Below are 24,193 nucleotides of genomic sequence, written 5' to 3' on the forward strand. Positions count from 1 at the left end.
GCGGGGGCAACGTCGCCCGCGGGCGGGGAGGCCGGCGCGCCTCCTAAGCAGAGCCGCAGGCGGCAGGAATTGCGGGTTCGCTCGCAGGATGTCACAGGCACCACAGGCTAACTCACGCACGCTGAGTGCTTGGGAGACAGGCCCCGCTCTGGTTTTGGCTGCAGCTTCACCATCATCCTACCCATACTTAAGAGCAGATCTACCCAGATCCAGGCGTAAGTCGCTTTTCCACTAATGTCAGCAGGAATTAAAATGTTCCTTTGAGCAGAGACCAGGATTTTACCCCAGACTAAAGATTTACCAAACAACTACAGAATGCAGTAGTTAAACTCGCTTAATCCTTACATTCAGCAGAAAAGCTTGTCCAACATACCACAGCAAAACACACTTAATTTAATCAACATGGTACCCTTATAAATAGACTTCCCTTCAAGCAAGACGGTCTCGAATTAACCACAAGGAAATGTTTTTCACTGATTCATCATCGGATGGCCATGAAGGAAACAGACTGTAGGTCTGCGACCGGAGCGAGCGCACATGGAACAGCCACCAAGTGTCCCCTTGTCCACCCTGTAGGCACCGGCCCCGTTCTGCTTCAAAGAAGGCCCAAAGTCCTTCCAGCCTAACGCACCCGGGCCGGTCTGTGCCAGGACCACCTTCTAGGTTGCACGACTGTATTTTCAATAGATGTTCTTTAGAGGACCTCTAGTAAGTAAACACTGAAACGGGAGGAAAACCTCCTCTTCCAACTCCCACCACAGGCAGGCTTGAGGCCGCCTCCTCACCCCAGCTCCTGATTCATGGATAGCCAGGATATTTTGTGGTATTTATATATGACATAAAATACTTAAAAATTTGGACTAATATGTACCACTTGTAACATAGTCACCTATTATAACCCCTGTTTACAGACGTATTACAGTCCCAAGGGTTTTGCTCTGAGCTTCGTTTAAATGAATCAATTCCTTTCTTCTCCTGCAAAGACAATTTTGCAGGGTGTCCTCTGCCACCATCAGCTCTTTTGTCTGCCAGCAGATGCAGACATCTGGCCAAGGGCTGTTCCAGACTTGTGTCCTACAACAAGTGCCAGTTTGTCCTAGTTCCGATGCTAAAATACTAGACATTCATTGAAACATCCTCAGCTGAAAAAAAAAATCCTTAATCCTTTGTTTTCTCTTCTTTGAAAATCAATACCTTACAGTTGCATTTTTGCATTATTAACCAGCCTCTTCTCTTCACAGCTGGAACAAAGGCAATTTGATAGTCAGATGCTGAAACATTTAAAAGGGCCCTTCCCCCTGGAAAGGATGAGAAATATGTATTCAGATCTGTCAGCAAGAGAGACTCTCCAACACCAGTGAAATTAATTTGTCTGCTACAGGACCAAACACACAAGCTTCTCTTCTAAAGCACGGCTCGCTTTAAAATACAGCCTGTGTGGAAGCTCCAAACCCAATCCAGTTTGTCCTCGTCCATGGGTTGCTGTTATCTCTTAACGGCTGTTTCTAAGAAAAAAGATACACATGGATATCATGTAGGTAAATCCAATTACGCGTCAGACTCATTATTCCACTGCAGGTGACTGTGTAGGAGTGCAAGCCTTGATCCATGACAGCCCCTTAAATTAGGAATACTCATGCACACATATATGCACTCCCACACCGCAGGAGAACCAAAGCCCTCCTTGTGCATGTATGTGACGTAACACCCAGTAGCATCCAAGCACTCCAGATCTTCTGTGGCAAACCATGTTCTAATTTTCTCACTGTAAGTTTGTTTAAAACTCTGTGTTTATGGCCTACCCTGAGTCCAAGCTGACCATTGACTTTCCAGCAGCGCTCCATAGAAGGGTTTCTCTGGAGCAGAAGAGGAGGAGGAAGAGAGAAGAGGAAGAACCAAAGATAAGGAACGCTCATGGGCCATCACAGTACAGCTCCCCACTCTCACCGAGCTTGTACAAACTTTGAAACCAGCCTTTAGTAACTAGCACTTCTGCACCTAACACTGTGGATGCACACAGGGAGGCACGTGGTGTCTCTTCAGACATAGTTGTTCATAAGAAGGAACATTATCATCATACTCCAAATTTAAGGCAGGAAATAAAAATCTTTTTCATCATGCAGCTTACTTATAGCAAAGTTGCTCACTAATAAACTTCCTATAAAAAAGCTGAGACTCTTTATACTCCACTGAAGCCGAGAAATGAGGACTAAGGGCCAACCACCGTTCCTAAAGCTGTCACCTTGCTACCATCACCTGTAGCTAGAGGTTCACCTTTCACAGGTTCTGCTCTGTGCTTTCCTTCCCATCCCACGAAGCATACCAAGAATTTTATCCAAGACTGATCACAAGCCTCCTCCTGACCGTACAAATCCCAAACCCTTCAGACGCTCGAATCGGCTCATAGCCACCAGAACCCTACCCTACAAACCTAAGATCTATAGTATTTCCCTATATCCAAGGGGGAAAAGGCATTCCTCTCGCAGGAACTGCCTTCATTAGCTGTAAGCTACACTGCTTAGAAAACGCTAGCCAAGGAGAGTCAAACCAACCATAGTGTATGTAACCACTTTACTAAGATGCTTTCACCGTTTGAATTGTTGGCTGTGCTTTGACTAGAGCAGTGCTTAGCCTACAGAAGAAACGCAAAGGCATTTCTTACAGCAAATTCTACCCCAAAGACCAGCTGTCTGAAGAGGGGCTCTACAGCTGGCATGAATGTCTGGGAGACACCTACAGGTCACCCTCCCACTGCCCCTCTCTTGCCTCCATCATCGCTTCCAGTCGTTAAACAGAACTGGCACTCACAGGCCACCAACAGGCCGGACCATATTCATTCCTACTTTTATTTTCCTTGTGCTCTTCATTCTTCTATATCTTTAGCAACTCTGTATTCATTGTATATATTCTTCATGCACTGAAATTTTTTTTTGTGGTTGGTTTGCATTTGAAGAAAAACAATTACTTTTAAAAAAAGTTCATTCACACCAAAGAATGAGATCCCTGGGTTAGGCTGTTGACAATTATTTTAAAACAATCCGACAGTCACATAGGGGTGTTCTCATGCACATTTGCTGTTTGAAACGAAATATTGCCTTGCTCCTACCTGGTCCCCAGGACTGCAGTGACGGTATCAAAGAGGGCTTTCTCAAGCCTGCATCACATGGAAAAGGGCAACCCTTTCCTAACAGCTTCAAAGCCAACAGAGATCCTATCTCAGCCCCCAAACCTCAGCAAATATATTAAAAAACAATCTTCCTAAATCATATTCATTATTCGTAGGCAGAAGTAAGCGTCTCCAGCTGCTGCCTATTGCTCCTCCTCAGCCTCAGGAGTTCAGCTCCAGCCACAAGCAGCTTTCTGCTGTGCTGCAGAGTGTGGAGGAGTGGGGCTCAGCTGCGCCTCTGAAGAACAACTTCAGCTTGAACTCGAGCAAGAAAACAGTCATCCCAAAAACAAGAAGCAGACACCTCATCCCTAACCCTCCAGCTGCTCCCCTGGACAGTCTGACAGGGCGGCAGGGAAAGGACCAGGCAGCTCTTCCAGCTCCTTCACTCCAGGCTATAGCAGCCCAGGCGGGACAGACCGTGCCTGGTTCAAGGTCTCCAAGCTCCGGAAAGCTCTCTGGCTGAGCCGGACCCTCTCCCTTGCTCCGACACACCCGGGGACAGGCAGGTGTATGAGGGATTTGCAGACCCTGGACATTTCTTCTCAAAAGAGCGCCGGCCAAAGCCAATGGCTGCCAGGGTTCACCCTGTTTCCTACCTGCTGCTAGTCATGGACAAATTCACGAACCACACAAGCAGCATAAAGCTTCCAAAATTACACATTTCAAGATATTTTCTTCACAGGAAAGTGTTTCAGTACAAGGAAGAAAAGAAAATGCACAATGTTGCATGCTACCTAGTGAGCCGTAGCTGTCCCATGTCCTACCAAATGACAAGGGGGACAATACTCTACTTCAGCGACCCGTCTAGAAAGCACAAGCACAATCAGGGCCACGAGCTTCTCCGAGTTTATCTGCCCTGTGCCCCAGGAACAGCTTTATCCCTCGTTTCTCATTCCTGCTGCATAAGTTGCCACTCACTCGCACACAGATACAACTGCTCTGGCACCTCAGCAGGATTTTATTTACAGACTGTAATAAATCCCCAATGCCTCTGAATGCAAAAGGTCAGGAAACCTTTCTTAAGAAATGAATAAAGAAAAAAAAAAAAGAAGTGTGGAGATAAGCCAGAGGAGGTACTGTTTTGGGGTTTTTTTTTTAATACTGTATGTTTTAAAATCTTACTACAATTTTAGGAATTAAAAGAAATTTATCATTTCTTCTCCTCTCTAACACTGGTAACATAGATTCTCAAAGTATAAAACATTAGGAGGCCATTAACTGAGGCAAACGTTCCCTGAGATACGTACGGTGTAATTGCTGTGGTGGAAGTGGCTTCAGTAACTAATTAAACTTACGCCTTAGGCTTTAATGATGTTAATTCATCTATCTAGATTTACTGTGCTTTTAAAAGAGCAAGCAGATTGCTTTCCTCATCACCTCTACCATAGTTAAAATAATAACAATAATTTTGATTACTTAACTAAAAATCACTTAAAGTAGGAACATCTGAGGGAGCAAGTGTGTTTGGTTATGACAAGCTATCGTATTAGAGTAAAAAGTCTAAGGGAAGGTTTCGTATCCCCCCTCAGTGGGGGAATTTCTTCCCATTCCCTTCCAAGGAACGAGCAAGCAGGGAGCAGCATGTCGCAGCGTGCAGAGGCAGCTTCCCGAACTCCTGCAGGGACCGCGACGCGTCTCCTCGCGGATCACGGGGAGCGTTTCCGCGCAGGAGCCGCTCGCTCGGCTGCCTTTGCCAAGCAGCAGCTCGGCCGCAGACGGCTCTCAGATTTCTTTGCATGCTTCTTGCTCCAAAACCAGCAAGAAGGCAGCAAAATGACCACAGCCCCCTTTCTTTGCAGCTGCAGCGGAATTCACTAAGACGGTGTCTTCCTGCTGCGGCTGTTCCCATCACTGCAATTCCGGGTAAACAGGGAAGACAATTCCCATGTAAAGCAGCACATTTCTCCTCACTGAAAGAGCTCGAGCTCGTCCGCAAGCTTCTCAAGGCTGCTACCCTAGATCCTGCGATCCCACTGTCTTCATGACCATTCTGAGAACACTATATGCAGGCAAACAACCTGTCCGTCATTCCTGCTTTATCAAAAAACCAAAAAATCTGGAACTCAAACCAGGAGCACAGCGTTCCTATCTGGGCTGGCCTTTGGCGTGCTGTTCTCGGAAGGGACACCTAGCTGTTATTTCCCGTTGCTTCAGCGCATGCTCAGTCCACGGCAAACACAGCGCCAGCGGTCCAAGCGCACAAAGAATGAAGCTGCTGTTTGCCGGCTGTGCTGGTAGCGCGGGGCTGCAGAGCACTTAGCTCCACGGAGCATCTGCTGTGCTCCAAGTGCCACCAAACAGCAGCCGGGTTGTTTCAAGGCTCGTGCCGGAGCAGCCATTAAACTGCCACCGACCTCCTTCCGTCCTTGCGCAACGCTCAGATCTGCTTTACTGCCAGCACGTACCAGAGGCACGAATGAGCTTTTTCGAGGCAAACTACCTAAACGTACCGACAATTTGAGATAATTCAACCGTCGCGCCGTGCGCTCTGGAGCGGACACCCCGCTGCTTGAACGAGGAGCACCTGCAAGGGGCCGGGAGGGAGCCGGGCACTTTCCCTAAGCAGCAGCATTCCATGGGGAATCCTGCCTTACTGAGGCGAACATGGGACATGATACCAAGAGCCCTGTTGCTACAGCGAGGAAGGAGAATTCAGCGATGCTCAGCCTCTTTAAGGATGACAGAGGCGAGGAGCTTTAAATGCTTATCATTTATTCTCGCTAGTGCAATTTCAACGGGTGAGATTTCCAGAAACAAGCAGGCAGACGAGCCCGACAAAGGTGCCGTTTTAATCCACAGCGCTGGGCCGTGCAGCTTGCAGCGGAGTCCGCTGCTGCTCAGAGCACGCAAGAAAATTCAAAGCAAGGTCTGCAGAGGAGATAGGAATGTCCCCCTCGCCCCAGGACATTCAAATTCCAAAGCAAAAACATAACTTAAAAAAATGCTTTTCATTACTGGCAATATGCATTGCAACCCAAAGGGAGCCATTCAATTGATTTCATGAGCTTTGGATCAAGTCCACCACGCTAACACTAAAAACCACCAGTAACAAAACATTTCATAAACCAAAGCTATACAAATTAATTGTCACATGTAAACCACGACAGCCAAGCGAATAAATGTGGAAAGGCTGAAGAACTGGTTCTGACTACACAGCTGACTGCGATTTTCAAGGCGTTTAGCTGGGAGAAACAACTACAAAGTCACCCTGGCAGCTTTGAAAAGGACTCCAGGACAAAACCTTACAGACGGATCTTTCTTTGCCAGGGAGACCGTCACAAAATGCATTCTTCTAACATACAATCTCTTCGCTGCTTGCATGAAACCTTGTTTTCCTCCACGCAAACGACACAGGGCTGGCCAGACGGCTCCTGAATCCCTCTGCTCACTCCTGCATTTCCACCCCTTCCCTGAAGTCTCACTCTGCCTCATTCCTAGGTGTCCTCTGTAAACCATGTGGAGCAGAGCAGCTTTGCAGACATTGCCCACGGTCTGCTGGGAGAGGCCCAGGGACCCCCCTACTAGCAAGGGCAACAACTGAGGAAGAGGAGGCAAAAGCCTCCACCAAACAAAAGAGAAAGAAAACACAAAAGCAAAAAACACAAGAGCAGAGCTGTTGTGTTTGGACATTGCACTTCACTTCTTCCAACCTACTTTCATCCCTTGGGTTTTCTTTTTATTTGTTTTCACACCACTAACTTTTTAGTAACACATTAACCTGGGTTGTGGTGTCCTATACAAGGATTTTATCCCTGATTCACAGCTTCTTCCCTGCTCCTTTTCAATTACCCTTTTCAAATTCAGCCTTTGCTGGTAATTCAGTACAAATCCATACACTGCATGCTGTTCCTTTTCAGACATTTATTTCCTTTTTTCCTTCCACTTGTGTTGACAGCAGCCAATGGTTTCAACTTGTCCTCATCATTAGAATCTTCTTCCTGGACCACTCTGCCAGAACGATAGAATTCTGCTATTTTTCTGAATTAAATGTAACACCAGTTTTTTTACAAGTTTGCCCTAGGCTTACAAATCTGAGCTGCAAATGTTTGCTTTCCAAAGTGCTATGTGCTTTGCATTGCATCTTGACCGGAGATCTTCCACATCTCTGCCCATTTTCCTTTAAGTTAGGGGCAGAAGTCTGCAGCAAGATGTCCATGCTGCTCATTTCAGCCAAGGAGGACCGGATGGGACGGAATGGTTTGCCTCAGATGTATAAAAATATATCACAACTCGGAGCACTGCTGCCTGGTTCACAATGTACTGTAAAGCTAGTTATTATCAGTATTTTTTATTATTAACTGACTGTTGCTTTCTATACATCTCCCTTGCAAGGATATAATGCATTTAGAACATGGCTGCTGAAAAGAAATTTGATTTCAAGACCAACCAGGCTACTCACATGCTTGAATCGAAAACGATCTTGCTGATGCACAGGCCCTACCTCAGCAGAGCTCTCCATGAATGACAAAAGCAGAGTGTGATTCATTTGGCAGCCAAATTATTCCAATCACGCCACAAAGGCATTTAAAGCCCCCCACACACCACAATTTTTATCTTCCGCGCTCACTCTCCCCTCCCCTTTCAGTCAATCATTTTTCACTCCGTTATTAAATCCTTCTTTCCTCTTGGCACCGCTGGGGAATTCTCTGGCTGCGGGAGCGCGGGGTCTCGTAACACAAGGTTATAATTAGCAGCAGGAGAGAGGGCTCTGCGGTAGCGGCAAAACGGGGGCTAGCGGCGGGGAGGGAGCCGTGGCGCTGGCCTCGAGTCGCGATCCAGTCCCCAAACGGAACCAGGGCACGGGCCGCGCCAGGACGAAGCCGTGACGGAGAGAAACCCGACTGCAAGGCTAGAACCTAGGGATGCGAGAGCAACCTGTGACAGGGACAAATCCCAGAGAATCACAGCTGTGCTGCTTTGCAGAGCCACCTGGGAACGAGACACGCTTCAGGGAAAGTAATGCGGTGTCAGGCTGGTTACAAAAGGATATTAAAAATTGCAAAAGTAAAAGGGAGATTAGGCCCCAGGTACAGTTTTGAGGCCATGTGATAACAGCAGGACCACAAACAGGCTATTGAAAAGGCGAGGAAATGCTAGGTGGATAAAGGAGCATCAAAGGCAATACACGAAGCAACAGTGTTAACTTCACCTGGAATCCTGCGCATCAGTATCCGGCAGGTCTGTCTGGAACAGGAGCACAGGCTGGAAACAAAACACACAGGAAGGCTGGGAAGACTCTCGGGAGAAAGAGAATCTACCTTGCACGACTTAAAAATAAGTAAGCAAATAAATAAATACAATAAAAAATAAAGCTGTCTATGCCAGGAGAAGAGCCCACAGGCGGCCATTCATAAATTTGGGCTAAAGTGTAGAGGGATGTCGCAGCACTCGCTGGGTGTAACAGCAACAACAGAGCAACTACCCTCAAGATGCTGCTTGCTAGTTTATAACACACGGCCTGCAGCAGGAAAGGGACTGGAACCAACGAATCAGGAGATGTTCTCCAAGCTCATCTTATGCTCTTGATTTCTCACTCAAATATCCCAATATAAACTGAGGACTTCTTCCTTTCCTGCGAGGCTTTGAGGCCGCTTAGGCTTACACACCTCTGCCTCCCCTGGCTGAGCAGCCTCAGACACCCGTCCCTGCTTGGATGCAACGTTGTTCAGCAGTGCCATCCAAGCACCCTCCCCTGCTCTTTCCTTACATCAGACAAGGCTCAAATTCATCCCGGTATCACTAAGCTCTGCTCTGCCTGGTGCCAGTTTTCACGAAGCGCTCCTTGTGCTCTGTAATAATCTCACCTCTGCAAAAATTACAGGTCACTTCAGAAGCTGGGGGACGTAAGAAAAAAAGGAGAAGGGAAGCAGAGGGATACGCGTAACGGCAGAGCTCACAGGAAGCTGGGAGAAACAAGGAACCAAGAAAGATCACTGAATTCCATTCACTCCATTCAAATGCTCCAAGAGTTGTAATTTCACAATGTTGCCAAAACCCTTCTTTTCTCTATTCTTGGCACAAGCTAGTAAGCGTGGGGAAGGCATCATGATTTTAATTGAAGTGTGAGAAGTGCTGCCCATTGAAAGAAAGCAAGCACACAGTTATAATTAGAAATGGAAACCATAAACTTGATTGATTTTAGAGAAAAGGTAGCTCTTGTTCCCAAGGCACACTCTCAGGGCGGGCAGGGTTTTACTCCACAAGCTCCAGCAAACACTCCAGCTAACTGCTCTGTAATTAAGGTGCCCTGTGGAGGCAAACTGCTTTCGCAGAGCAGACCCCCTGCACAGAAGCAGAGGGCAGCTGGAAGGCACCTGCGCAGCTCGTCTCGCCCAGGCCCTGCTGGGAGCTGCGTCACGCGGCGCAGGCGGCTCAGGACACTGTCCCGTGGCGCTTGGGGCATCTCCCGCACCGGGCACCAGCCCCTCCTGGAAACCTGCTCCGCCGCTCGACCGCCCTCGCACCAGAAAGAAACCAGCAAACACAGAGAAATCTGGTGTTGCAAAGGGATTTCTTTCATTTCGCTCGGTGCCCAATTCCCTCCTGCCCGTTCACTTGATACCACCTGGAAGAGGCTCCAACGGCCATCAAGGATTTAGACACTCGGAGCGGTTCCTCCAGGAGCCTTCCCTTTCTCTGCAGGCGGAACAGCCCCAGCTCCCTGAGCCTCTGCTGCTAGGGCAGATGCTCCAGTCCCAGATCATCTCCGTGGCAGGCGCTCCAGGATGCCCGGGGCTGTGCCAAGCTGGGGAGCCCCTGCACTCCAGGCCTGCCAGTGCCACCGGGAGCTGCTTCTCCCCAGGATCAGCTCAAGAAGTGAGGTCCTTCTTGGCCCTCTCTCTTCAGCCTCTCAAGATCTCTTCAAAAGCCTCCTCGGCTCTCCCGACGATTCCCCCACGTTCTGGATCCTCTGGCAACCTGCTGAGGGGCAGCCTGCCCCACGGCGCAGGTCACGATGCCAGATGTTCCACAGCACCAGCATCGACCCCTGGGAGGCTCCTTAGCCGAGCGCCCGGGGGCTGCGGCTCCCGGCCCTGAGCACAGCCCTGAGGGCGGCAGCTCCGACGGCTTTCAACCCACTTCCCCTGCCCAGGCATCCAGGCTGCAGGGGGGCGTGAGGATGTTATGGGAGACAGGGTCAAAAGCCTTGCTGAAGCCAAGGGGGACAGCATCCATTGCTCTGCTCTCACCCACCAGTCATTTTAGCACAGAGAGCCAAGGGACATCAGATTCCTGTCTTAAACCTGTGCTGACTAGTGCAGAACACTCTCTTGTCCTTAACATGTTTGCAAATGGCTTAGAGGAGTATTTTCTTCATAACCTTCCCATGGATCAAAACATGACCATCCAGATTTGTAACTCCCCATATCCTTCCTCCTACAGACAGCAATAACACTTCTTTTGGGGGGGGGGGGGTTGAGTCCTCAAGAGCATCCCCAAATACTTCTTCTGGTTGAGGCTTTAGAACTCCCTACCCTCGTGATTTATGAATGCCATGAAAATAACAATGCCTGTTTTTCAGGTATCAGGTTGGACTTGCTACAATGATGGGAAGAAAGCAGAACGCTTCATATTCTGAAAGCCAATATGATGCAGGGCCACTGACTGGCATTTCACCGAAAAAATAACCAGGCATGGCAAAAAAAAAAAACACTGCAGAGTTACCTTTCCCTTTGCAATCAGTTATAACACAGACCGAGTACCAAAGTGAGGGAAAGGACAAGCAATGAAGCCATGTAAGGAATTACTATACAGTTGTAACGGTCATTCTGAGACAGGCACAGCTAACTGAAACTTCACCTTTCAGATGAAAACGTATTTTTTAAAACATACATGAATGCATCCTGCAAATCAAAATAAGAAAGAAAAAATCATCCTTTCAAACGTTTTATTAAAATATAGATATTAGGAGGAGCTGACTTGCCTGCTAAGAATGACCTTTTTAAAGAGCTCTTACTAATAGCGGGTGTCAGTCCACCCGGCCCACAGCACAAACCCGTGGGCCAGCGCTGACACCCAGGACGTTGGCCACCTCTCCTGCACAAACACAACGTGGTGGGACATCCAGACCTCGTCTCCAAGAGGCAAAACTTCAGCAAGAGGAAGGAAACACCCCAGGGCTCTTCACGGACCAACCTCCCGTTCTCTGCAGCTCTGCCCAGAGCGGCGGCCGGGGCCGCTTCTCCCATGAGGAGCTTCCCGCAGCGCAGGTTGAATACAAAAACACAATTCACACTGACATTTTATGAATCTATCGTTTTCTGGATATTAAATATCTAATAATGTACATATCCGCTCTAACTATGCTACTTCTAGCCCTTTCACTTACTAGCTACTCTCTCATTCCTCAACACACAGAATTCAAACTTAAAACTTCTGTCACCAAAGACTCCAAAAATGCTAGTAATTATAACCAAGCCCAGCCACGGCCAACTTTCAAAGGGACAGTTGTAGATCCCTTGGAGAGAAGGGGAGAAGAATGGGAAAGGGGAAAGCCCAAAGCACCTGACAGGCTGGGAAACCCTAACGCTGCACGTGGGCTGGCAGCACGGCAGGGTGAGGAGCTTGGAGCTGCCCCAAGGCCCTGTCACGCACAGAGCCACCCCGCCGAACCGGCCAAACCTCCCGAGCACCTTCCCTGGCACGGCCTGTTCGCTCGCTGCACACGGTCACGCCGGAGGCCAGCGAAGCTCAAGTGCCCTCCACGGCTGCTTCACACCTAAAGCACCCCCACAATATTCCATCACCATTCTTAAGACCGTAAAATACAGTAGTATGCCCAGGCAGAAGAAGCTATTGCAGGTGAAGCTCCTCACATCACGTCTACGAGAGCAGCTTGGCCTGTATTACCTTCTGCTGCATGGTTTTGGGGCAGGTCACAGCTCCACTCCGAAATGTCCTTGAGAAAGGAGCACATTCAGCTCCCAAGACATGGTGGCAGGTGGACACTGAAACGTCACAGGATCAAAGAGGTGCCCGTGGCACCAGGCGGCCCTTCCTGGACAGCTACTGCGACACGGACATCATCTCTGTAAGTCTGGAAAGGCACTTGCAATGAACCTCTTCTCTATTCACACCAAGTCATCACTGGAGATGACCTTTCCCCAGACCTGTTTAGGAGCATTTTCCTGACAGCAGCGAGAACACGGAACTTGCTGCTGGGAGCTGGAGGGGCCATCAGTTGTGAGAGCAGGACAGCAGCAGCGTTGCACTCACTAAGGGTGCTGCTTCAGACCCAGGTCTCTGCCGAGCCCAGCGCAAGGTGATCCCAGCAGCGAGGGGCATCTCCCTTTCCTCTCAAGCCTTCCAACCAGGCAGTATCAGCCTCACCTAAAAATAACAGCTTGTTACTAGTATTTAGCTTTAATTTTGTTCTTTGCTGCCAAATCTTATGAGGAGATAGCAAGCCTGGAAAAACTGACAAGGTTCCCAGCACTGCAATCTAGTAAGAAACGTCCATTTAGCCTCTCCCTGCAAACCTTGTTTTCACTTTATGAATGTCTGAAAACATTAGTCTGAAACGGAGCACGTTTGTCAGCTCTCATTACGGGGCGCAGGGGGTGCTGCTCATTAAAACTCCCATTCTATCTCTGGGCCTGTCCCTCCACTGTTGCTCAGTGGTGGCAACAGCTCTTTTCAGTAGAGACAAGCTCAGAGGCATGACCTAGAAAGCCTCCATTGCTATACCTAGCCCTTGAATGCTCTTACACCTACTCTTTAAATTAAAAAAAAAGACAAAACCCTCTACAATATAGCTAAAATATTTCTCTTGCTCTTTACGGTCTTAAGCATCATAGGGCTGCAGTGGGAGAGCAGACGCACGCAGCACGTAGGCTGGAGAGGCAGGTTAGAGCACGACCAGCAACAAGCACATTACTCTTATCCTACACGTAACTCCAGGCCTGAGGAAGGAACCAAGCCCTGAAAGCTCCTCACGCCTGTAGCTTCTACGGCCACTTTCAGCTTCATGAGAAAGCAAAACCAACACGCAAGCGGCTGCGTAGAACAGAGGGAAGTTACGGGCAGCAGGCGAAACTAAGGGAAACAAGTGAACCTTAAAAAAATAAAATAGACACTTTAAAGACACTGAACAAAACTATGCTTTTATTTGAATTTTTCTGAGTGCTTACCAGTGAAGCATGGAAAGGTAAGAATGCCGGCACAAAGAAACTGAGATCGATATGACAGATTGTCTCTGCAAGTGTCACCAAGGTTCAGAGGGGCCAGCAATATACACTCTATTTCTCTGTAAAAACTCCACTTGAAATACAAAAGATTAGCTTTTGCTTAGCAGGGGAAAAGTGTTGCACTGAACAATTAGATCACAGAATGTATTTCCTTTTCCCGCCTCTCTATTTTGTAAAATAAACGAAAGCCCCTTTAAAATGGTTTTGGATGCCTTAACTTTCACACATATATACAGTACAAACATATTATATACTTCATCCATGGCTACTGTGTGCATACACATGTATTGCTGAAAACATTCTGAGAAGAGTTATGCTCCCAAAAAATTTTAATTTTATGTTTTAAAGCGGCATCCCATGACTTACTCAAAATTTCCTCCTGACATCCATTTGACAGACTGGATTCTCTCAGAATTCTTCAGATTGAACTTCCGGAGCCTTTCCGACAAAGAACCCACTAAAAACATATTACCAAATTACGAGCCGATCGTACAAGACCTGCTGCCTGCAGGCAGTTGTGCCCTTCTACTCATTCCATCAAATTCAGGGAATTACCTGCACGAGGACTGGAATTCCGTACAATCTTTTTAAAGGATCTGTCCTCAGCTATTCAGTTAAGGAGGTTTCAAATTGCACATAACCTTTCCTTCCACAGGGAGTGGAAAAACACGGGCATTATCTCAAAGCAAGCTACATGAATCCCGTCTCCTTCCAAGACTTCTGTTTAGGTTTCTCATTTTATACTTTCACAAAACATCAGTAATGAACCAGTTTGCGGGTTTGACCTTCATCTTTATTTGTGACCATCTATTCACGAGAACCGATGGACTCAAATTCTAGATGACAGGGCTTCCATCTGCTTTCAGTTTGAGAGCATACATCCCAGGGAGTCAAAGAGATAATAAATAAAAGCCCACAGCATCACGCTATGAATCTACTGGAGGTCACAAAATGAAGAAGTTGTGTAGGATGAGAGAAAACAACTGAGCCGGCGGGCACTCATAAGCATTCAACGCTACACTTAACACGGTTCCACTTCCAAGTTTTTTTTTTCCCATGGTGCTGTAATTGTACAGCAAATATTTAACTAAAATTAGAAGAAAATTCCACTAAAACATAAGTGAAACATTAAAACTTTTGTTGAAGAGTCTTTTAAGACATGCATCTACTTTTCTGTGGGTGGATGTAGATATTTTTATTCCTTTTTTCTAGCACAGTGGGTTTGAGTCACAATCATTCTTCACCTCTGCTTCACTAATGCAGCCCAGTGAGAGGAACTCTGCTCTTTTTGGAAGGTTCTTGATACAAGCAGCAGGTTGTATCTTGCTTTTGTGCTTGGTGGTTTAGTTAAATCGAAACACAAGACATTAGGGAATGATAAAAGGCTGAAATTTGCATCCTACCTTGCTTTTTTCTCTTCGATTCACACACATAGGGCAGCCTACGCACGTTATGAACTCAGGGGATGGATAAGCAATGGGGCAGTGCAAAATATCATCACTCTTGAACTACGAGTAAATGCAACAAGCTGGCAGAACCCAGCAAAAGGCAGATGTGCATGGCAGCTTTGGTTGCTATCATCAACTTAATGCCTTTGCCATAAAAAAGATTTGCAAAGAAGATTATTCAAAGGGGCAAAGAGCTGCAATTTATTATGTCTGTAAGATACTGCTGCCTCTGTGCTAGATTTCATTTTCCCATTTTGTTCTGCCAAAAAGAACAGTATCGATGTCGCATACAGTTTAAGTTCTCCTTAAATAAAGCACGGATTTGGTCATGTTTACTATGCACTGAAAATTTTGAACTATTAACTTTCTGTATTCAGAAATACTGAGATTTCTTCCATCAAATAAATAAATAAATAAATAAATAAAAAGAAATATATAACCCAGATTTACGATTCCCTTGGATTAACACTCAGTGTGGTTAAACAACTGTGTAAGGACTGAATTTCATGTGGACGTTTCATTTACAATGGGCCGTAGGGCCATTTTGGCAGCTGGCAACACGGGAGCGATGAGCAGATGGGACGAGGCAAAGAGCGTCCGCACGTCTGCGGAGGCGCCTGAAGGACTCGTGGGGTTGGCAAGGGGCTCGTACGCAGGCTGAAGTTTAACACATCACAGAGCAAACTTCAGCTGGTAGGTGCTCTAGCGGGCCAGGGATGTGGAAAGGTCTGAGGGCCACGAAGGGCAAGGCCATCCCAAAGTGCCAGGACCGCATGAGGCCGGGGAGACAGAGGCGGCCTGGGCAAGCTGGGCAGGTCACGGCACGGCACGGCCGAATCACCCACACATACTCGCAAAGGGAAAGCAGGCTCAGGTATCCCGGGACAGCCACGCTGGGAACGACATCCTGCAGCCATAAGGGATCCCTGCAGTGGATGGAGAAGCCTGTTCTGGAAAACTCTTGATGCTGGCGGAGTGCTTCTAATCAAGACCCTTGATAACACCGACCGTCTGCTGGGTGCGCAGAGAGGATCCCCTGGGGCATCAGGGTGCTGAATGAAGCTCTCCCAGGGCGCTGGGGCCCCAGTGCTGCCGGCAGCAGAGAGGGCCACACTCCCTGGGGCAGCGCACGCGCTCCGCGCTCCCCGGCTGCAGCAACCGACTCCACTGGCCCCAAGCCAAGAACAGCCCAAGTCGACACCCTCTGCTACAAAGATAGCAGGTTTGCCTGGGTAGGTGGAAGGTAGTTGTGCTTTTCTGGGGGCTTCAGCTTGATTTTTCCCTTTTAGCCCTCACTATCTCCTATCACAGTAACTGGCACTAAGTAACCATCTCTGAAGAAGGAGCCTGGAGTCAGAGTGAGCACATAACCCAACTGTTACATTACAGCAGAGTTCACCTGTGCTAAAGGTAACCAAATGACTTCAGCGCTGTATGTAAGCAATATAGTTTGTATGTCTATAAAAGGGCCAAAATTGAGGATGAGGAGACTCACGTGTACTTGTCTCTCTCTGATTCCAAAGAGAATGACACTATCTGATCACAAACCTAAGCTGCTTTAATGTACTCTGTCATATAATCATTTTGGCCAACTGCAGTGAAACTCCATTGGAAAGTGATTGGGTGATGGCAGGAGACAGGGAATACTTTAAGGATTTGATCTCAGCATAAGCCTCAAAGCTGTCTCTCGCAACAGCCTGGAAAGGAATTGCAGCACGTTCAGGCACCAAATACATAAACGTGTAATTAGTCAGATATGACTTCCAATAGCAAATAGCACGAACAGTTGGTCATTGCAGTTGATATATACTGCATAAAAAGACAATTTTGAAAGTGGTCAAGTGGTTTACACATGATACATTTGGGGGATGGGGGCAGCCCTCCTGTGTGTAAAACTAAAGATCCTAAACAAGCAAGCAAACACTCAGCCCCCATACACACACACACACACTTGCTCTTCATGCCTTAGTGGTTGACCAGTACGAAAGAATTCAAAAGCAAATGGTTTCACCAAATCCTCGGAGCAGTAGAACAGCTAACAGCACCTTTTACAGTCACAGCCACTTCTTCTATTTCGATGAGTCCCTCTTGCTCTCCTCTTCACTCGTACTTTCTGAAAATGCCACTGCCTATTCAAGTAATGCCCATGGAAAGACAGCTGGAAGATGCCAACGGGTTGTGGGCTGGCGCGGTGCTAGCGCAGTAAGCGCCCCAAGGCCACACGTCACCCGAGGCCACGGCAGGACAGCTCCCCACAAAGGAAAGCCTCTCTCTTCTGCGATGCCACAGCGCAGTGACTGGTGCCGGGGCCGAAGGGCAGCGCCCTTCCTCCTCCTCCTCCTCCTCCTCCCTGTTCCCTGCACAGCTCCCCTGCAGCCTGCCCTCCACAGCACCAAAACACATCACACAAGGTGAGCACCATGCGACAGCCGGCCCCGCACTGCCCCCATGGAAAACATACGGGATCCACCCTCTGGAAGGTGCTTTCCATGCTGAGGAGGGAACGGGCAGCTCCGGAGCAGCAAGGAGCCTCCCTGGCTCATGGGGCGGCTGCCACCAGCGCCCGGCTGCCTCCTCAGGGCTGCTGCCTCCTGAGGGCTGCCGCCTCCTCCGCGCGGCACCCGGGCCGCGTTCCCGGCGCCCGGCCGCTCCCTCCGCGCTGCAGGGCGCGGGCTGCCAGCTGCTACCGGCTGCGGCAGGAGCTTTCAGGGGGCCTGCATCTGGGGCGAGCGATTATGGGGGGAAGAGCGAGGAAGACTTTGTCTTCCGAGCTTGCCTGCGCACTGTGAAAGTAGTAACAGCAGCAATAATATATAATAACAGCAGCAATAATATATAATAACAGCAGCAATAATATATAATATATCATACATGCGTGGAGCCAGGTTTCTTTCCATGATGTCTTTCTTCACTGCTGTCACGAGAGACAAAGCTCAAAGATGCAGCATTTTCACACGATAGGACCAACCTGGAAGCTTCTTTCACCAATTTTAGTCCCTTGCATTTCACTATGAGGATAGCGAGTTCATTGGATGCATCCAGAATCCATTATAAGAAACCAGGTCCACTGGATCTCACTCCAAAGAAGACACAAGAATTACAATATCACAAACTGAAAACTCAGAGCAAATATGTAGAATTTAGTGGAATTTCCAATACGTAGAGAGTATTCTAGTGGAATTTCCACGGCAAAACCCAGTCGCCCAACGGCCAAATCCTGCCAAGCCAACAACCCATAGGATCTCAGTGACCCGGAAAGCGCGCATCTTCTCAAGCGCAGCCAGAAATAGCACCGCTTTCACTGGTCTGCAGACAACAGCGGTGCCTCAGCAGACGTCCCGGCGTTCCAGAGCGGCTATTCCAGCCCAGCTGATGGAGCCACCACGTAGTGAAGAGTATTCAGGAGGCTGCAGAGGGGAGAGGCCGAGGCGGCAGCCTGGTGCCCCAGAGCTCACGGTCTCGCCGGCCCCACCGCTACCACGCGGCAGCAGCTGAAGGGCACAAGGGAAACTGAGCACAGCAAGAATCCAAGTGCTCCGGCCCCCATCCCAGGCGGAACGGTCTCTTCCTCTCCCAGGAGCCAAAGTATGAACGCACAGGGCTCCTGGAGGGGCAGAGGCTGAGCCTGACACTGCCAGAAAGGTTTTAGGAAAGCACCAAGAGACGGGAAGCACTTCCTCCTGCAAGGGGGTGCATGGGGGTAAAAGGATTAAATAACCAGGAAGGCCATGCCTCTCCATGAGGCAGCACCCTGGATTTCACCTGTGATCCCTTTCAACCTCTAGCTGTTGTGAAAAGCAAAAGAAAAAAGCAGCACACCGAGAAGAAGATCAAGTAACCTAGCAAGCGACAGAGAAGGATCTCCTCGGCACCTCTATGACTCAGCACAGCCAACATCTCTAGTTCTACACCAAATTTGCGCTGTTTTGGCACTGCATTCCTCCCTAGCCAGCACTGCTGGGCTGCTGCTCTGGCCTGGAGCAGCAGTAAGTTATGCAAAATCCCTGTCCCGGGTCACTGACTCTAGAGACACGGTTCCCCTCCACAGCTTCAAAAATATCTCCAGCCGCCCTTCTTGCTCTTCGGCAACCCCTTAACAAACAAGCACACACCCCATCCTGCTGGCAAGATCTGCAAGCCACCCGGGGAACAGGCGAGCCTGAAGGCTGTCACTGCACGAAACTCAGTTTAGCAGTGCAGCCCCTTCCAGAGGCGCACCGAGCCGGCTCAGTAAAGCCCCAGCAGCAAGCGGGGCTCTGCACCACAGCTTCCTGCTTTCTGCATGTCTATCAGCCAGATCTAACCGTCCCAGCTGCTGCTGCTCTTACACGGACAGTTCTACACTGCAGAGCACGGTTAGCCTATCCAAAAAAGAAAAGAAAAAAGCCTCAAATCTGTCTCTTACTGGCATTTTTATAAGAATTATAACAGAAAAAGCCGTACACCGCACATCACTCTCATCACTTTGCAATCCAAATTGTGTACATTATAACCAAAAAACATAAAAGTAAAAGCTTTGTAGCTAGAAATTCACACAGAAAATGAACTTCATGCCATACAAATGAACAATGAAACTGCGCCTGCCACCTGCACTTTTTCAACTGTTTTCAAAGAGTTGAACAGAAAATCAGGATCCACCCATACTTCTTCTCTCGCGCACACTTCTATTTCTACATTAAAATAAACAAAATGGAAAGGAAAAAGAAAAAGCCAGCAAATAAGCAATCGAATAAAGCGAAAAAACAGATACTCATTTCATGTCTTTCTGTTAAAGTCAGTGTCACTATCTCTAATGATAGCAGATGTGCTCAGGAAAAAAATAGTCTTAAATGTCTCACACTTCACAAACTTCTAACACAGTTACGTTCCAGTGAAAAGTGAAAGAGAAACAAAATTCCAAATACCTTCTCAGTTGAATCCTGCATCCTGAACTGCAGAGCGAAGAAATATATGGATCTCTTGCGTGTGTGAAGATATGGATCGGATCGTATGGATCGTATGTGTGTGAAGATATGTAAGAAAGATAATGCAGAGCCGTCTGCAGCCTCAAGAACAGGAAGCACCTCTGCTGACTTCACCGTGAAAGTCCCGTGAAGAACAAACTACCGTATCTGTGCTGCAGACGAGCCTCTGCTGCCTCTCTTTTCCTCCTGCCTGCTCACCTCCATCTGCAGACCTCCTCGCTTCGTTAGAATAGGCTCCTACTGGCAAGTTTATTCCATGGAATTTAAACCCCTGCCCGTACCAGACAACTCCAAAAGTCTCTTCCACATCACAGCCTAGTGCTCTCTTGAATGACATATTTATGATTTTCTCAAGTGACACTTCATATTAATGTCTTTACGTTTCCCTTTATTCTCTAATTTGTACATCTGCCTGCCAAATCATCTTCTCTTCAAATTGTACTTCCAGAACCTATGCTAACTGAGATCAATCAAGTCTCTTGATGGTATTAATTCCATTATTTTAATTCAGTCCAAGAATTCTTTTTTCTTTTTTTTTTCCAAAATCCAGCCTTTTATTTGGAATGCTACCATTAAGTTATTCAACAGAAAAATCAAATCACCAAGGAGAAGGAAAACTGTTCTCCATCATAAGAGATCACTCCACTTTCAGAATGCAAAGTACCTCAATAATTTCAATAGTAATTTTGACCCCTAAGTAACTTCCTTAAAGTTACTTTCTTAAAGTGACTTTCTCAAAGATTTTGGAGCAATTAGATCTTCATGATCACATACTTTGCAGGTGTTTTTACAAACCAAGCCATGAAAACTCTTCTGGTAAGTAATGGGAATTTGGAATGGAGTTGAACTCGGCCCCTCATCTGTAGTACCCCTTCTCACCTGCCTCTCAGTTATCCTTCCTGACGCAACAGAACAGCTGAGGTTCCCTGTAATGGGGCATGAATTAATCGCTGGTGCCCTCTACTCTCCAGACGTGTTAAAATTGCTCATGATTAAAAGAAAGTTTGCAAATACTTGTTATCTCACTGGAGAGAAAGATTTCTGCTTTAATACAGTTTTCCAGGTTTCCATGTACAAGGAGACTTACAGAAGAAAAGAAACACAAAAAGATGATCTTTTTTTTTCCACTCAAGATATTCACAAATTAACTGTGCTTTTAAGAAATTAGCATCTTCACTACAAACTGTGTTATTTAATTTAGAGAAGGATTGGTCAGCTACAGCAAACTTATTTAACTTTATGTTCAAGATGACTCTGAGAATGAGGAAGACTCTAATGTACTTTTTAATTATTTAAAGAACAGTTTTTGTCTCACAGAATTGCACAACTCTAATAGAGTTCAAATTAAATAAAAATACTACCAATACACAACCTGTCCCTAAACAGCATCTCTCCTCTTCCCTAAGTGTGGATTTTCAGTGATTTAGTCAGAAATGAGGTGCACATTTTTCTCCTCCACTCCCATCTTCTTCAGGCTGCCCCTTCCTCCTAATCCTGCCCTCCTTCCCAGCAATGACAAGAGCAGGTGTTGGGACACGAGCATGTTTGTCCCCCCACGGACACCTGAGGCTCCCCCGTCCCCGCATCGGCTCTGCCCGGCTGCTACCTAACGGCTTCCCCAGGTGGGCTCCGCATGGGCGGCGCTATTGATGCAAAATGGAGCAGCTTCTTGGCTGTGCACACATTGCCACATAGCCAGGAAAGAAAAAAATATGTAATGTGAAAGGGGAAACTCTCAAAGACTCTCTGGAGCTGCAGGGACTGATGTGCATAACTCCCCTTTAGGCAACTTCCTGCAGCTCCTGGATCAGAGCTAGAGAGCTGGGTTTGTGGAGATTTATAGAAACTAACAGCACAGGCCTGCAAAGGGATCTACTCACACAGACCTCCAGGTCCAGGACACATGGAGGTTATAAACAGCTAGCCTGATACGAGCAGAAAGGCACATACACAAGCCCCAAACAAACAAACACACAAACACCTCTAAAACTTTAAAGAATTACCCTAAAACCAGTACTTCTGTAAGCTATTTAGTATACTACATGAAATACAAAGTAATAATATACATTATGGAGCTTACTTTACAGGCAATTGATTGGGAAAATCCACCTCAATTAATCTCAACTAGTTTAGCCATGAATAAACCTTCACATAAGGCTTCTATAAAACCTAAGAAAGCACTCTGGAGATAAAGGAAAAACAGTTATAAAGAAGAGAAAATATTGTGAATGCCATGCAACAGCCTGCAGACTAGTTGTTTTACTGCCTTTGAAATATAAGCTGTTCCCAGATCACACTGGTACAACATAACCACTGAACAGCAGAGCAACGTAGGGGTAGCTACCTTTATTTTCAGGATATCCAAACTACGTTGTCTCTCAAGATAATCTGTCTTCTGTCCCACAGCTTCCATGGAGTGTTGTACCGTAATCTATGATGTTCTCAGATATAGAAAATGTTACAGTATAGAGGCGGATGCTCAGGATAGCATACAAAACGTATACACACAACACAAGAACGGTTCCACTTTGTACTCACTCTTACAAAGTTGTCAGGGAACAAACCTCTTCTGCCTTTGAGCTGTCCTTCCCACCAGCCTCCATCATCCTTCCTGATATTGGTGATTATGTCACCTACAGTGATCGTCAGCTCGTCATCGTGTTGAGCCTTGTAGTCGAACTCCACTATCGCCTCCACTGAAAGAGAAAAACACGTATTGCATAGTTACTCACTGCACATTTCTTTTCCAAGCCTTTGAAAGGAATAAGAAAGCACTCATTCAGCTACAGACTCTCTGTGAAAGTACTGTATTCAGATCAGCCACGAGACTACAGCAAATAGGCCACATTAAATAGTAATATTTTGTGGATAGCTGCTAGAGGAAGGCCAAAGCGAAAACCTCAAGAAGGCCCATTATGGCTAAGGCAGCAAATGGCATGCATTTTTCTTTGCTGATTAAAGGAAATTGATTTGTGCTATTTTAGCAGTATCTGCTCAGCTGGCAGCACTGCAGTGTTTTTATTTCTTGGACAATCTTTTAGCCTTTGTCTGCAGGACTTGTGAGGTGTTTTATTTTTGGAAGTGTTCTCAAGTCCATAAATATTCTGAGCCGCAGTCACCACATCGCACCTCCTTTGCTCAATACACCGCTATTAACCTAAAAGTTATTTATTAATTTTTTTTTTTGCATTATGCCAAATTTCACTGTTATTTATATAGCAAAGCAGGCCCCTTCCACGCGAGCACACATGGACAGCAATTCCAGGACAAATTCACTTTCTCTTGGGTTTACGCATCGAGGGAGGTGAGGATTAAATCCTACTACCACTCCACATGTCAGCTAGCACGTCAGCTATAGGGTGCTATAGGCTTGTGACCACCTATATGGCGTGCCCTTTGCCTTTCCTGGGGAGATCTCTGACAACACGCATGCAACAAGGCTACCATAGCACATGGGAGATTCTCTCCCATATACTATGCAATCACTGCAGGGATTTAGGGAAGTCAGAGGCAAAATAAAATTTCCTTAAGTCCCTGTGGAACTTCTGGTGCTTCAGCCTGCGGCCGTTTCCTCTAGTTCTATCAGTGGCCACCACTTTCATATTTACAGCTCATATATTTACAGTTCACCACCATACTAAGAAGAGCCCGAGTGGCTCAAGGATAGATGTATCTGTAAAGCTTTGTCTCCTGTTTTCTTCAGTGGAAAACCATGCCCCAGGATGTCTCACCGAACATTTAGCACTTCCCGTGTCAAAAGAGGAGAAGGAGTTCTGCTCTGCTCTGCTCTGCCCTGGTGGCCGTGGGCCCTCGCGAGGCCTGGCCACGGGCAGCAGGCCGGTCACGGCGCCGCCACAGCCAGGGCTCTGCCGCAGGAACGGGAGCCCAAGGGCTCAGTCCAACTCAGCTGCCAGGCAGCCGGTAGCTCCTTCCCGCCCACGGCAGGTCGCACGGGCCCCGGGCGAGGGCTTTGCCTCCCCTCAAAGGGCACCCGGGCCCACGGGGCATCCCGGGCGCCAGGCCCCATCTCGCCCTCCCGGAGCCTCCCCTGCCGCCGCCGCCGCCGTGGTGCCCGGCCGCAGGCGCTGCTGTGAAAAGCCACAGCTGCTTTTTCTCACAGCGATACCACAGAGCTCGGGGCCGTCTCTGCAGAGCTAGAAACGCTGAGATGACAAAGCCACTGTTCTCTGAGCCTAAAAGCCACTGCACTCTGTTTGACTGCAATTTGTCATTTGCTTTCCTGTTTCTCCTCACCCGCTGTATCACCTACAAGCACTTGCTTTGCAGGAAGAGGGTCCAGACACAACAGCTCCGGGAGCAAAGGCAGACACAGCAGCGCACACCCACGGCTTCTGCCGCGGCACCCAGAGCACGCTGAAACCACAAATCTGGTGAACGCACCAGTTAGGCGGCTGCTCAATCCGT

The 24,193-nt window shown here is 47.6% G+C and overlaps 1 protein-coding gene across 2 annotated transcripts in view; it reads right to left on the bottom strand.

The window, feature by feature from the left end:
• SH3KBP1 (SH3 domain containing kinase binding protein 1) overlaps window positions 1-24,193 on the bottom strand; it is a 197,453-nt gene that overhangs the window by 154,420 nt on the left and 18,840 nt on the right. For both annotated transcript variants that reach the window (XM_026052165.1, XM_026052158.1), the window contains exon 2: window positions 22,307-22,464. In XM_026052165.1, coding sequence (XP_025907950.1) covers window positions 22,307-22,464 — 158 coding nt within the window. The remainder of the gene's footprint in view (window positions 1-22,306; window positions 22,465-24,193) is intronic.

The sequence above is a fragment of the Nothoprocta perdicaria genome, unplaced genomic scaffold (assembly GCF_003342845.1).
Source record: "Nothoprocta perdicaria isolate Ctin4 unplaced genomic scaffold, notPer1 scaffold_112, whole genome shotgun sequence".
Lineage (NCBI taxonomy): Eukaryota > Metazoa > Chordata > Aves > Tinamiformes > Tinamidae > Nothoprocta > Nothoprocta perdicaria.